The sequence below is a fragment of the Sabethes cyaneus genome, chromosome 2 (assembly GCF_943734655.1).
Source record: "Sabethes cyaneus chromosome 2, idSabCyanKW18_F2, whole genome shotgun sequence".
Classification (NCBI taxonomy): domain Eukaryota; kingdom Metazoa; phylum Arthropoda; class Insecta; order Diptera; family Culicidae; genus Sabethes; species Sabethes cyaneus.
Genome location: NC_071354.1, coordinates 60180153 through 60195393, shown reverse-complemented (window position 1 = coordinate 60195393; position 15241 = coordinate 60180153). Strand labels below are relative to the sequence as shown.

The window sequence follows — 15241 nt, the reverse complement described above, 5'->3', positions numbered from 1 at the left end:
CATAATGGCCCCCGGAAGAAAAGTGTCAAGAGTTCATCGAGAGTTCTCCATCAAATCGAGCGAAACGGAGAGTGACCAAACAAAGGCGCCACTCTGATGGCTAATTTATCAATCCCTGCAAACATCCTTCCGAGCCGAGCCGAACGAATTCAATCTGAAGTGGAAGATTGGCCGGCCGTGCTGGTATCCACTCATCTTTTATATGACCGCATGATTTATGACTTCCCACGTGTACCGGGAACCTTTAAGATGCTACCGGGGAGCCGATGAAGAACAACGTCATCCCCGGTTGGATCCGTTCGGGTCCTGTAGTAATTTCAGTGGCGTGTGCGGGGTTTTATAATACCTCGAGTGCACGAAAAATCGAAATGCACTTTTACTAGAACCGACCCACGCTACCGTACGGAGCCAAGATGGAAATCATGAACAGTGACGAAAAAAGAAGTTTTTCCATCCATTCTCCCTCTGGCTTACTGCCGGTTGTGATGATTCATGATTGATCTCCAACATTGTTCTTTTTCCACTCGGCCAAGCGGATAGTGGAGATTTGCTGCTTTCTTAGCTTTAATTCAATTAATCAATCATACAGATAAGAACCGGCGATGAATAAGTACAGCCCAAAAAATCGACCCGATGGTGTTCCTTTACGTAAAGCACAGGTCGCAGATAAAGAGATGCGCATTAATGCAAATGAATACCCCAAAATTGATGAGCTCTGTCCCGGCATGATTGCATCACATTTGAGGCGCATTTAGACCGGGAGCAGAGCTTCATCCCCCGGCCGGAAACTTCTCAACAAAAGTCACCTCCACTGGCAGCAGCAGTAGACCCCGAATTTGGCATCACGCAGAATTACTTAAAACCATTGTCATGTTCATAAATCTCCGTTTTAATTGAAGACATTAAACTTGTTCGCGCTGCAATCGCTCTTACTCAAAGCTTTCGTCAGTCAGTCAGTCAGTCAGTTAGTCGGTTGGGTCCTTTACGGTTTTTGGAGCCTGGGGTGCGGTGGGAGAAGACTATCGTTTTTTTTTTTTGTTTGCGTTAAGTTGTGCAAATTTATTTTAATGCGCTTTAAAGAGAAGAATAATATACACCGACTTCACTACGCAGCGCACAAGCGTTCCCGGAGCGATTGTGGCATTTTAATGGATGCATTTCAGTTGGATGCTCACTTCTTAGAGCTGATTCTATCCGCACGACGCGGTATAGTGTCGGGAAGACCACTCTGCGTGGTTGCAGAGAGCTCCTCACACCGAAAGGTGCAATCAAATTAGCTGATGGAAATAAATGCTGCTTGGGCGTTAATTGACGGCAATTAAATTTCGTGGCTGAGCTTCAAGTGCATTTGCTGTGGATTTTTTTTTTCTCCTTGGCTCAACACCTTGCGGCTTTCATCCAGTGCAGAGCACAAGTAATGCTACCATGTACCTGCCCACAGCTGACGGTGTTACTATAAAAATGCATTAGAGCTCAATAAACATTAAATTTCAGCTTATTTTAATAATATGACAAATTTCGAAATGTCACTCAACGATTACGAATAAGGGCCACAATATCCTGGACTTTGCGTGCATTAAATTACGAATAACGCTAAGACCATATATAATAATTTAGCACTGGCAACTGCGCTAAGCAATAAAATAAAAGAAAATACTTACGAAAACCTGACGTTCAAACAAAAAACATGGTTGAGAATTTGCGATCTGTTGACTGTTTGCGATCAACTGTTGTCAATTACGTAAGTTGGCATCATTCAAAACTGAGGCAATTTGGGAACAACGGCAGTGTTGTCTACTAGAATTGGCTTTTGCATTGGCTTGCGGGTTCATATTTCTCAGTGAAAATCCAAACAGTTTTAATTACGTTTCAGCTTACTATTTTTACTCAGACATCATCAGATTAAACAGTTTTTATAGTCAAAAAGTTGACCCGACAAACTTCGTATTGTCACAAATTAATCTGTGTTATACTTAAATCGTTTGCATCCAAAATCCCCCACATGCCAAATTTGGGTAAATTTGCTCGATTAGTTCTCGAGTTATGCAGAAATTTTAGTTTCATTTGTATGGGAGCCCCCCCCCCTCCTAAGCTACGGTGGCGACCCGGCGATACTGTGGGGTTGGGAGGGGGCCTTGCTAGCCAGCGCCACCAAATAAATCAAAGCAACGAACGACGTAAGTAATAAATTGGATCGGAACAATTAGTCAGATCAATGTGTTGCAAATCGAGCTTAAAGCAAATGATGCCCACTCGCGAAAGAGTGAGTGTGAGAAGCATAGCATCCAATGCTTACTCCATTGACCAAAGCGTACGACCAACAGCAACATCTACACACTCGCGAGCGCATCGTTCAGTCCCTTCAATCCCGTTTCCGTGCAAGACGACAGTTCCGAACAAATTATTACAGTATATGGATATGGATGCAATCTGGCAAAAGGAAAGAATGCCGGCTCATTTTTCTATGACGCTTCACTTTTAGGACATCAAATTAGACTAGATTAAATGTTCAAACGGTAAAATCGGTTTAAGAAAAGGAGTTGTTTTGCACTCTGGCGTACTTCCCAAGCACAGATATTAAATTGGTATAGGTTTAAGCGTCGTAAAGAATTTTCGACCTATTGGGACGAAGGGTTTTTGTAATATTTTTGCAAAAGGAAACCACCCTAAGCAGATGGTGTGTTTAACTGTCGTCCCACAGGACTTATTGATGTTTGAAATCTAATCACATCTGTGACGCATTTTGAGATATTTCGGAATGACATCCTAGTGCCCCGCGAGAACCTTAGGTAAGAATTTTGCAAATGTTTCGTTTCAAGAATAATAAACCAGCTCACCTTTCTATTTCGTCAGCAGCAATACCAGTTTAAACTGCTTTATGGAATGTTATGGCTCTAATAAGTAAGACCACCTGCTATATACTGAGTGCTTTGTAGTCCTTATCGCTGCCTAAATTACTGAAATGTGAGCAGGTGCTGCATTTCGAACAATGGAAAACACCTGCCACTACTCATCTCATGGAAAAAACGTGCTGCCTGAGACAAATGTGACGTCACATGTTAGACATATTCAAATATTACCTACTGATAACAGCTTAAAATCAATATAAATATGCAGAAACCAGCAGAGAACAATTCAGTAACATTATTAAATTTCCAAGACAAATAGCTAACAAGCCAGATCATGTTCTGGAAATTTCTTGCAATAACTCTTCTACCCTTGGCTTTGGCTTCGGCCGGCGATGTAGTGCAAACGAGGGCCTGTTCCAACAATCGTCCGGTGCCCCGTGAAGTGCGAGTGGACAACTGTCCAACGTTACCCTGTGAACTGCCGCGCGGTACCGATGCCAACATGGAGATGGATTTTCAAGCTCGTAAGTTTCGACTTTCCCACTATGTACACTGTATACTTTGCTGCATATTTTGTTTAATCACGACATCATCGATCCACTCCAGCGTTTGACGCCGCAACGCTGACCACCAGAATTATGGCAACCGCCCTGGGGGTTACTGCTCCGTTTGAACTTCCGGCGGATCGTGCACGGGCTTGCGACTGGCTGATCGGTAGCCGGTGTCCAGTCAGTCAAGGCGAGGACGTGACTTACAACTTGCAGATGCCGGTGCTCAGAATCTATCCCCGCATCGGTCTGATAATCGAAGTCAGCTTAGTCGATGAGGCAGAACGGACACATGCCTGCTTCGAGCTGGACGCCCGCGTCGTTTAATGCCGTCATGATTTTGCCTTGTTTGGAATTCTATTATTAGGTGCTCACTTTATATACAATATAGCTTTAACTCAGTCGTAAAAATCAGAGGTTTTAGTTCATTTCTATCAACAGGATTGGCATCCAATTGCAGATTTTTAAAATGGAAAGTTTTAATTCCCTTTTATTTTATTAGCAGATATTAAATTATCAACTCATGCTCTGATAATAATTATATTATATAAACTGCACTGAACCTACGAGTAACAACCGAAAGCAAGTAAATTACATTGCAATTATCTCAACTTGATTGCAAAACAAATCACTTTCCCATAGTCGTGATGAAGTAGGAAAACTGTTTTGACCGGGCAAACCATGACTATGCTGAACAAGATGATTGAAATTAAATCCAACGGAAACAAGATTAATGACGAACGAAACATGCCTCCATCCATTGGGCCCGTTGGTCTTCCAGCGCTACGAACTCCAACTAGCTCAAACATAGGCCGGAATGTGAGGCTTATTTTTGGTCATTATGCAAAAGAATCCTGCCCTCTTTCTCGGGTGAGTAGCACTCAGCGCTGGATCCAAACGAGCTGGGATCCGGGCAGAAAGTTATTCCAGGCAATTTGCTGATCCGCTTACCGCGGTGATAAAATAAGATATAAGAACATTTAATTTTCAACATTTTCGGCATGTAAAACCTGATTTTAAATCACGTTATCGCCAGCGATTATTGCCCATCGAATGACAGACCGATGACGGAGGCTTGAGTGTCATTCACCCTTCCGGCGGAGCCGCAGCTGGCCGGCCGATCTGCACGACTGCGGATTGGGCAGTAAAGAAATAACATGGCATTAAAAACAAAACGGCAACGCCAAATTTCAATCATTTATCGGTTAGAACGATAGGCATCATTATGATTTCAGCTGACAGGGATGAAATCAAGCAAACCCTCAAATATTGTACCTCAAGTTGAAATAAAATTCATTTTGTCCCATCATCTAGAGTCACAAAACTTTCTCATCAATAATAATATTAAAATCAAGCTTAAAATCAATTATCGAAATCGGTCCATCCGCGGCCACCACTGCCCATTAGCCGATGCTGCAGTGTATCATTGTAATCCAGTGGAGTCTTAACAAACAATATTTTTCCAAATAATCGCCTTAGCTGTCGTTTCGGGACCGGTTTACAATTAGGGTTCGACTGGTTCTGTCACTGCAGCCCAACGCGATTGGAAATGATTGCACGCAACGCTCCGTTTTTCTCTTCCTGTCCCAGCCAGCCGCAGCGGAGTAGTTTAAAAATGTTTTTAAAACTGTAAAAATTTTACGAAAATTCAAATTTTGTCCATTATGAGATCAACCAAATGATCCATCTGCTACCGATAATTAATTGCTAATTAATATTCATATATTATATATTCATAGCTTCAACCGAAAACTGTATACATTTGTTTGTTTATTAATTTTATATTGCTGCTTAGCGAAAATTTACGTTAACTGTAGTTTTTGTGCTAATCAAGATGGATTCTTGCCTGTATTTATTTAACCGTTATGTGTGCGACAAAAAAAACACCTTTAGCAGGGCGACAAGGGTACCCGGGTACCTAAAATTGATATTGTCATAACATCAACAATTTTAAACCGATTTTGATGAAATAAGTGTCATTTGATTTACTAATTTATCTAGTTTTGAATTATTTGGCCATTTGGCCATTAAAAGACATACGGGGCTCAAAATTCCGGAATTCCGACAGAGTGTCCGCTGTGAGGTAGAGAATTGATTGTATTGCAGGAAAATCAGTCATGCGGATATAAAAACTCTAAAAATTCATACAATGAACTATTTCATATAATGAGATGAATCAGGTTGGTCATTCCGCAGTAGGTTCCTGTGGGGTCATGGGTGGCCAGTCAAGGATTGGAGGTAAAACCTAGCAATATGGGTATCAAAGTTCTTGGAATTAGTTCGGTAGGTGATATTTTTTGCATTTCGATGTATTTTGATTGGTCATTTCGAAAATGGTTTCTAGGGCATCCCAGATGATACCGCAGGATTCAAGATAATGCTTAGCATTATCACAACAGTTCAAAACGTAGAACCATCCGTTCTACATTTGGAACCAGTTCTAAAATTATTAATCAGTACTAAACTGGCCATATCAGTTCAAAACATCTAAAAGATCCGCTAAACCAATCCTAATATTGGATTGGGCACTCAACTGGCCATCTGTAACCCTACAGGAACCCAATTCTGGAATGGCCAATGCGATTTAAAGTCTCCAATTTATATAATAAGATGAAAAAAGGGTTCACAATGTCAAGTACAAAGTTAATAGCTTTGCTGGAAGCTGATATTCTTTCAAAACAAGCGGCTTCCCACGTTTTACCGGACATTGCTCCGGAATTACCGATTCCCGGGAACTACATGTCATTTTATGGCCAAATGCTTTATCTAATCAAAACTAGATAAATGTACGAATCAAATGCCACTGGTTTCATCCAAATCGGTTCAAATTAGCCAAAGTTATGACCATAGCAAATCATGGGTACCCGGGTACCCTTGTCGCCCTCCTACGTAATAAAAAAATTCAAGTGCCTCTCGTTGCTAATCCCCTTTATGGATATGCACCAAAAAACCCTCAATTACTTAAGATCAACGAGTTTTACGATGTCGCAAAATTTCAATGACGTATGTTTTAAATTGAATGAGTTATAACAATTTTAAAACTGAAAAGGTACCCGTGTACCCTGTTGCACACATAACGGTTAATTATTTATTTATTTGTAAAAACTATCGGACTCTTAGTGGTCTACAACACACATGCGACAGAAAATTCATACAAAGTACAATTAAAAATTATTATCTACAAGAGAGTCGTCGTTGGAAGTTTATAGCCGGCAAGTTGAAGTCAAACCAATTGTAAACTTCGTTGAACCGGATTACGGCATTTTTTTCTGTACTGCTTCGTTTCTGGCGATCCAAATTTGTTGATAAGGACAGATCACAAAACTCCAAAACAGACCTTACAAGTGAATAGTACAATGATCGAAAACCGTACGGGTCACAGTGCTCCCCAGCGATTTTAAACATCCAAGTTGCTTATTGGCTCTGGAGATAATGTCGTTATAATGTATACGGAAAGTTAGTGCGCTATGCAGGACAACATCAAGATCACGAATATAACATACGCATTGTAAAAAATGTCTGGCTATGGTGTAGCTAAGAGCTAAAAGTTTCTTAATACAATGAAAGGAGATGGTGAATCACTTTGAAATGCTGACGGTAAGCATGTTTCTCGAGCACCAATCTTCAAATTTGTCCACTAGGCGTTGCAGTTAAATGCAGTCGGAATCCATTTTGATTATCTTAAAGATTTTTACATCGTCGGCCGACAGCCAGGTGGCAGGGGAGCTGATACTTCATTTCTGAAAAAAGAAAGGAGCAGTGTCAGTGATCCAAGGTTGCTGCTATGTGATATGCCAAAAATGTTGCGAAACGTCTCGGAAAACTCGATACCGACCTTCACACTCAGCCTACGATTTGTTACGTACAATTTTAATCACTTACAGAATGGTGCGGAAACTTCCAGCTTCTCAATGCAAGGCTTGAGAGGAGGATATTGTCATCAACCCAATAAAACGCTGCTTTCAAATTCGTGTACACTGCGTCAATTTGCACTCCTTCATTCATGTTGCGCAGGCAGAACGAAACGAAATCAATGGGATTCGTAGAGACTGAACGTTTTGGGAAAAAACATCCTGGTTTGGAGAAATGTAGTGTTGATAGCTAGCAAACAAAGTATCGTTCCGGATTATCTCGAGCACTTTAGAGCTGGAGCACACCGCTGTAAACCCTCGATAGTTTTCAACGTTGTGCTTATCACCCTTCTTGTGTACAAGGACTTACTGAATTTTACCATAGGGTAGGGAACTTACACTGCTGGACTGAAGCATTGAACAATAGTGAAACCGAGCAGAATGCAAGATGGTATACCGTCTGGTCCAACCACTAACAAATATTTTAGGTTTCCGATGATGTAGGATCGGCAATCTCCTCAATTACACGAAAAACGTTGAGGTTGACGACTTTGTTAAGAGAGTTTCGAAAAGCATCAGAGGCAATTTGTTCCAAGGAAGCATGAAAACGATTAAAAGCCTGCATGAAGTGTGTTGCGAGGAGGTTACATTTATCGCGCGCAGCGTTGGCTTCGTCCCACTCCAGGATAACCATTGAATACTGGCACGAAGCTAGAGGCGACCAGAAGATCGTAGGGCCCTCATGTTGCTTCAGCAGAGGAAGCAGACGCTTCTGTAGAGACTCCTTGAGGTAGATCTGCCTGTTTACAGTCGCGGTAGGCACGAACGGCGCACTCCCTTTGCCACATGAGCAGCTCGCTTGCCAATTCATGTATTTTCCGAATAGTTTTCCGATGTCCTGATAGTTGAGGATTTTCTAGGTGCTTGCGCAAAATCAATTTGCGATTTGCTACTTCTACCCAAAATTTCAAGAAAAAATACCCAATGTGTAATTTTCTACAGCGTTTCTTCCGTGATGCAATTTGTTGTGGGTCGCCCTTTAGCACCCTTGCCACAATACAAAACATTCTCTTTTCACTACTCTTCCAATGAAATAGCGAATCATATTGCAACGGTACACTACAGCTGTAGCACATTTTGTCAACATAGAATTTTATTTTTCGGCTTTGCAGTTCAATTGCTGATGAAAACGAACGTTTTTCTTCTACTTCCGACGTTTCGATTTATATTAAATCTTTTTCAAGGATTCTATTAAAAATATGCATTTACAAAAAATTTCTTCGGTTAATATAACACCTATGTTTACAGAAAAATGTAGTGTTTCGTCTATCTACTCTATCGACTCTATTCAGTTGAGCATTACAGTCACTTTTTTATATGGTGCTAGCATTCTGTAACAAAACGTGTCAAGAAAATTGTAAACACTAATGTAGTATGCTTACACTCCTCAACATATGTATCAAATTCGCAACAACGAAACTAAAAGAGACCAGTTTTAAGACTATTCGCACTTCCATGAAATCCCTAAGCGCGTAGGGCGCTATATATCTACATATTAGCGCTGGTAAGAGGAAATGCTTATCAACTTAGGAACTATATTGGCTCGTTTCATTATGCCTGATTTTTGTTTTCAGTTACTTATTATAGTTCAAGTTGTTACGTAATTTTCGAGAAGTAAATCGCGCATGTGCGTAGTATTTTTCGATAATAATTAAATTATGGTTGTATATCAGCACCAAAGCCATTACATTACATTTATTAAAAAGGTATTGTTTAAAGGTATCTTAATTTTCGTAATTACTGGCTTTACAAGAATTTTTTTGAATAGCTCCCCCATCTACTAATAACTATTCTTCTCCCGAAATACTTGTGAAGATGCAGAGGATTCCCTGGTCTTTAGTAGCAACAAGTATTGGATTAACATTCCTTCCCATCCCACCAGGACCCGCATTCGGACGTGGCCGGCGTTGGTATTGATCAGCATCCAGTGACCTGATAAGATTGCACAATGAAGAATAGCGTGCTGTCCCAAGTATGCTCTTTCCAGCTATTATTTTGCAATTTTCATCGGTCCTGGTCAATAACGGAGTAGCAGCACACGGGCGGTATCCTATGCTTATGCTTATACTTTATTCGCACTTCCATGAAATCCCATGCTGAGTTCTCAAAATTTGCTTGAAAACAAAAGCAAAAATACTTCCTTCCCTTGTTTACTAAACAAATATCAGCAACTTCGTAGTCGCGAATTGGTCTAATAGAAAGAATCTTCGACTTGTTGTGACATGAAAGTTTGGTCACTTTTTTTGGCACACTTCCCTAACCTAGACATTGATGTCTGGATTAGATTTAGGATTAGGTTAAGGTATAGCAGTTCTACGGACTGGTTGTAAGTTCTCCTATGCCCTGTTCACAAAAAGGGCTATCTATTCGAATGCAGCAATTACCGAGTCATTACTCTGCTCAATTCTGCACCCAAAATTCTCTACCGCACACTGTTTCTCACTCTGAGGTCATTGCAGGAAACCTTTGTTGGCGAATGCCAATGCAGTTTTCGAGAAGGAGGCGCCACGCCAGACCCCCGTTAAATTCCAGGAATTCAACTTGCAGATTCACTATTTGTTTATAGACTTCAATGCGGCGTACAATTCAGTTAAACGAAATGATCTGTGGCTGATTATGCTTGAACTTGGTTTTCCAACAAAAGTGATTAGGCTCAAAATCAAGCGTCAGCATAGCGAACTCGTTTGTGACGTTAGATGGTTTTAAGCAAGGTGACGAACTATCAAATTTGTTGTTCAACATTGCATTGGAAAGTGCTATTTGAAGGGCAGGCAAGCAGAAAAGTGGTACTATCACAAATTCTCATACTTCTAGGGTTTGCGGACGACTTCGATATCGTCGGTGTTAACCGTAGAGCTGTGGGAGAAGCGTACACGCACCTTAAAGAGGAAGCTACGAGGATTGGGCTTAGGTACTATAAATTCTACCTAAACAAAGTATATGATGGCTGGAGTATATGATGGGTGTTGGAACTGCGGTGGTGATAAATAGATATACTTTTGGAGTGGTCGACGAATTTGTTTACCTTGGTACGTTAGTGACATGTGGCAACGATGTACGTCGTGAAATAGCAATGCGGATAGTGGTTGCCAATAGGGCCTTCCACGGATCACGTAGCCAGCTAAAGTCTCGCAGCTTGCAACTCTGTACAAAACTCACGCGCTATAAGAGCTAATTCTCACGGTGGTACTCTAAGGCCACAAAGCGTGAACATTGAAAGAAAACGACCGGCGAGCGCTTGGTGTTTTTGAGCGCAAGATCCTGCGATCAATTTTTGGCGGCATATTAGACGAAGGAGTGTGGCGCAGGCCTATGAATCACGAAATTTACCAAGCATACAAAGACGCGGATATTGTGAAGCGAATAAAATATGGCAGGCTACCGTGGGTTGACCAAATAGCAAGGATGCCGGATGAGAAACCAGCGAAAATAAAATTTAGACGAAATCCCGACTGAGGCAGATGCCGTACACGTTAGATGAGCGTTCATATTAAAGCTGAGGATATTAAAGGCGACTAGAGAGCGGCAGTCCAATATCGAGAAACGTGGAGACGTCTTGTGCAGTGGATTGTCGCCGAAAAAGGAAGAAGAAGCTAAAGCGGTCCTATGAAATCTCACTGAGACTAGAGGACTTTATCACTTTTTCTGGCCTACTTCCCAAGCCAAGACATCAAATTAGTATAAGTCTGGGCGTCGCACAGTGCGTTGAGCCATGGACAAAAATCGGTTTTCAGTTTTTTTAATCGGGTATACTAAGTATTTAGAATTATTTATAGATGCCTTCTGCTATATAAACAAGTCATAGTTTGCTTGGAAAAGCGCCACAACTACTATTACAAGCGTCTATATTGTCAAGTTGGAGAGTGGATTTTACTTACAAATTTTGCTTTAATTTTTGAAGGTTATTCATCACGCTCGTAAAAGCGTGTAATAGTTCATAGTTTGTGTAATCAAAATCTTTAAGAAAAACTTTGGAGAAAAACAATCAAGGTTAGTAGAATAAATAGTATAGTATAGAAGGAATTCATTTTGACCTCACTCCTAAAAAATCGTCCCATAGAAACGACATAGATATTCAGATTCCTTAAAAAAAACAGAACTTCAACTTTGATTACTGATTTAAAAAATGTTCCGCCGACTTCCAAGCTAAAATATACACCGAATAATTACTCAAAGTGTCCTCTACAACATCGGATAGGTTTTAGCTGCAACTACTTGCAACTCTGCAAGATATTTCAATATTTGTAGATCAACGTCAAGCACTGATAAACCGTCAGGTTTCCGTTGATTCTACTATATTATGTTATCCCTGTTAGAAGAAACCACTGTTTATGAAGCTTAGTGCTATTACTGTTCAAAGTTAAACTCAAAGCGATTTTATTTCATATAGCGAGTAAATATTTCTTTAAAAAAATTATTAAACTTAATACCGGCCGCCGTTTTTTCCGTTTCTCGGGTTGATAATAATGACGAACAATCAATGATAACGGTTTTCCTGCTGGAAAACCGTTTCGTGGATCTAATAAAAAGGTTTTAAAAATTGCTCAACAAAAACAGAACGTCGAGCTGCAGATTTTGTCTCAAATTATGCCACGGAAAATTATTATTTACTTTTCCGTTACGGCTTAGAATGATAAAAAAAGGTTTAAGTATTACTTAAACACTAGCTCTGTTCACAGATATAGATTTGTTAGTGCGAAAGTATATTTTGCTTAGAAATGCTTAAACGTCTTCCATAAACATAGCTTTCCAAGCTTTCATGCACTGAAGAAAAACCTTTCAATTACCGAAATTGCAGCCAAGGTTGATCTTCGAGTGCTGCTTAATCTAACACTAGATGGCATTGCTGAATTTACTAAAGTATTTCTAGTACAAATGCCGCTTTCACAAACAACTTTGGTAGTTATATAGCTGACGGCAACCCATATAATGATGAAAAACTTTAGCAATGCTTGCGTAAAAATTTGGCGTTTGGTGCATTTTTGCCATTATGTAAATATTTTGAAACATTTAGGCAAATGCAAGCTTCGATTATCACAAACTACTTTTTTCATTACACTATGCTTGATAAAATGTCTAAAACTAGCAGTTTTGATTTTTGTCCCGCAGTCCCATACGTTCAACGCACTGTGCGTCGTAAAAAATATTCTCTCTAAAAGGAAAGTAACCGAAAGCACATTAAACAGGGGGTTTTGACTTTCGCCCCTGTCTGTGAAACAAGGCAATCGCGAAGAAACTGTATGAGAATATTTGATCTTGAAACTTTTCGTTAATTTTCACTGATTCGTGATTGAAAAAGAATATTATAATAAAAACCACATATTTGCTACATCTATTATGAATTGTTTGGTATCTAAGCCATGATTATCCATTCATAATTGGCAGAGCTATAAGCGTTCTAAATCTTTCATATTTTCGTGAAGGCTACTAAAATCTAAATTATGGAATAACATCCTGCGATAAGACATAGTCCTACGTCAAAAAAATTAAGCAATGTGAAACACTCTCCGGGACGCTTCGTCATCCGGGACAAGTTATACAAATCCATGATTGTTCCGCAAAATCTGGGACGTCTAGTGCGCCTGCACTTACGAGAGGAAAATTAGAAATTCAAAAACCTTAAATTTGATTTCTCAGCTGGCTATTTCAGTTTCTAATTGCAGTTTCTGTACCAGGTGCATACAGAACAACAACTTAACTCGAATTCTCTTCATGGCTCTCTAACAAAGAAAATTTCCTGATATCTGGAAACAATCGAATATGTTACCGGTTCACTTTGACGTAGCATTTCGCAAATGGAAAACAAGAAAAAAAGTTGATGTCATTTATACTGACCTAAAAGCTGCTTTCGATCGAATTAACCATGTAATAATTTTTCGAAAACTTTCCCGACTTGGTGCTTCCCAACAAATGGTCGAAACTTACATCTTAGCGGTAGAGTACTAAGAGTCAAGTCAAACTCTGATCCAGCGTTTCATTGGCATTTACCAATATACCTGTAGTTCTTCAAGGCAGCAACATGGGACCTTTGCTGTTCTTTAACGATGTCGCGTTACTGGTGGGTACTGGCTGCAAGTTAGTGTACGCGGATGATTTGAAACTGTTTGCTACAATGATTCAACAAAGACGAGTGCCGCCGCTTGCAAGATATGCTCGACTTGTTTATTGGCTGGTACAATGGGATTGTGTGCGTTGCAAAATGCGAAGTGATGAGTTTTTCCCGTATTAAAGCCTCGATAAACTTCGATTATACTATTGATCATACTGAGCTACGCAAAGCGGACCAAGTTAACGACCTTGGTGTCTTACTGGACACTAAACTGACATTTAATTTGCTTCGTGAATCAATTATCTCTAAAGCATCACGGCACCTTGGATTTAAGTCCAAAAGTGGATAGCTTTCAATGTAATTTTCATACCGAACGGATTCCATCAGCAAGAATTATGACCATTAGAGTGCTAGAGAGTACCAATCAAGTCATAAGCCAAAAGTCGATATACTTTCCTGGGTCCTATGTTATGCAACATTTATTTGTTTATAAAATCGTAAAACTTCTCATATCATATTGGCACAATTGATACGTTCTGATTTGCCACAATCAAGCTTCCCATCAATAGGTTCATAATTTTCTTCTCTAGCCTAACCAGCATCTTTATCGCAGTGCATGCAGTGCTTCTCGTGGAATGCAATTTTGCGCCAGCAAGCTAGCGACCCTACTGCCCAGTATGTACACAGAGAAGGTAATTTATTATGATCAACTCTAATAACAATAATAATAAATAATTTATATTAATTACTGGATTATAATGTAATAATTATTTTGGCTTCACTCTACGTGTGCGGGAGGACGGCTGCTGCTGGCTGGTCTCGGATGCGAAGAAGTCAAGTCCGTGTACGAACAAGCATCGGATAATTACAGGGTTCTTCAGAAGGGTTCTTGCTACGGTTTCTTCGTTGGTTGTTCTTTCTTCTTCTTCGGTCTTGTCAAGCAAAGTGAGATTGGAAAATATTACACCGATTGTCGCGAGTTTAAATTGCGATTGAGATTAATTGTGCTACGGGTGCGAATGAAGTGGGAACACAGAATAACGCCGGTCAGCAAGACAATTATTTCGTAATTTACTACATTAAGTGGTAATGTTTGCTTGAAGCTTTATTATAATTTCTTATCTTGAAAGATGTAAATCTTCCCATCAAACGATGGAATTTTTTCACTTACCTATTCATACATTCTGGCCACTTTCCCTTATTTGAATGCCGCTTTCGATCGGGCAAACGATATAATTTGCTTTAAGTTATGCAACTAAAGCAAAGTACGCATGTTGCTTACGCTCCTTCCAATGAATCACGAATTCAATTAAGCCTCATTTTAGATCGAACGAACAAACAGTGGATAGCAATCTTCGCAAACATCGCGCGGCATCGAAAGTGAATCTCCTGCGGTGGTTGGTTAATTTACCTACCAAGTAGGTAAGTACCGCTTCCAGAGAGCCGCAGCGTCTAAAGTGGACGAGCTTTTGTAATAACCCGAAAGATGCTGCTCGCTCGTACGCGCTCGACTCGACTGACTGCCACCGACGGCCACTGGACTGGCTGATGTGCGGTCTGCCAGTAAATTACCACCTTAGAAGGATCCATCAGAAGATGAAAAAACAGACTGCCGGTATTATAGTCATATGATCACGGGGGATCCTCCCCGAAAAAAATATTTCTCCCGAAGCAAACGAAGGGGGTTGGTTCGTTTTCATTTGCCATAAACATATTGTGGGCTTTCGTAGGATCATTTTGCTATGTTAATTATTTCTTCTCATGAGTTAGCAGTTTTATGTTTCTCTTTCAATTGGAGTATCCCAAAACAAAGAACGGTGCAAAAAGATTTTTGTATTGATGTAGAACTGAAAAGTTTTACGAATCGGCTGAAAACTTTTAATC

The 15241-nt window shown here is 40.1% G+C and overlaps 1 protein-coding gene across 1 annotated transcript; it reads left to right on the top strand.

Annotated features, from left to right (window-relative positions):
• Positions 1-3183: 3183 nt before the first annotated feature.
• On the top strand, positions 3184-3724 carry LOC128735482 (NPC intracellular cholesterol transporter 2-like). Its single transcript, XM_053829963.1, has 2 exons — positions 3184-3373; positions 3456-3724. The coding sequence occupies exons 1-2, from the start codon at positions 3184-3186 to the stop codon at positions 3722-3724; spliced, it is 459 nt and encodes a 152-aa protein (XP_053685938.1).
• Positions 3725-15241: the final 11517 nt, after the last annotated feature.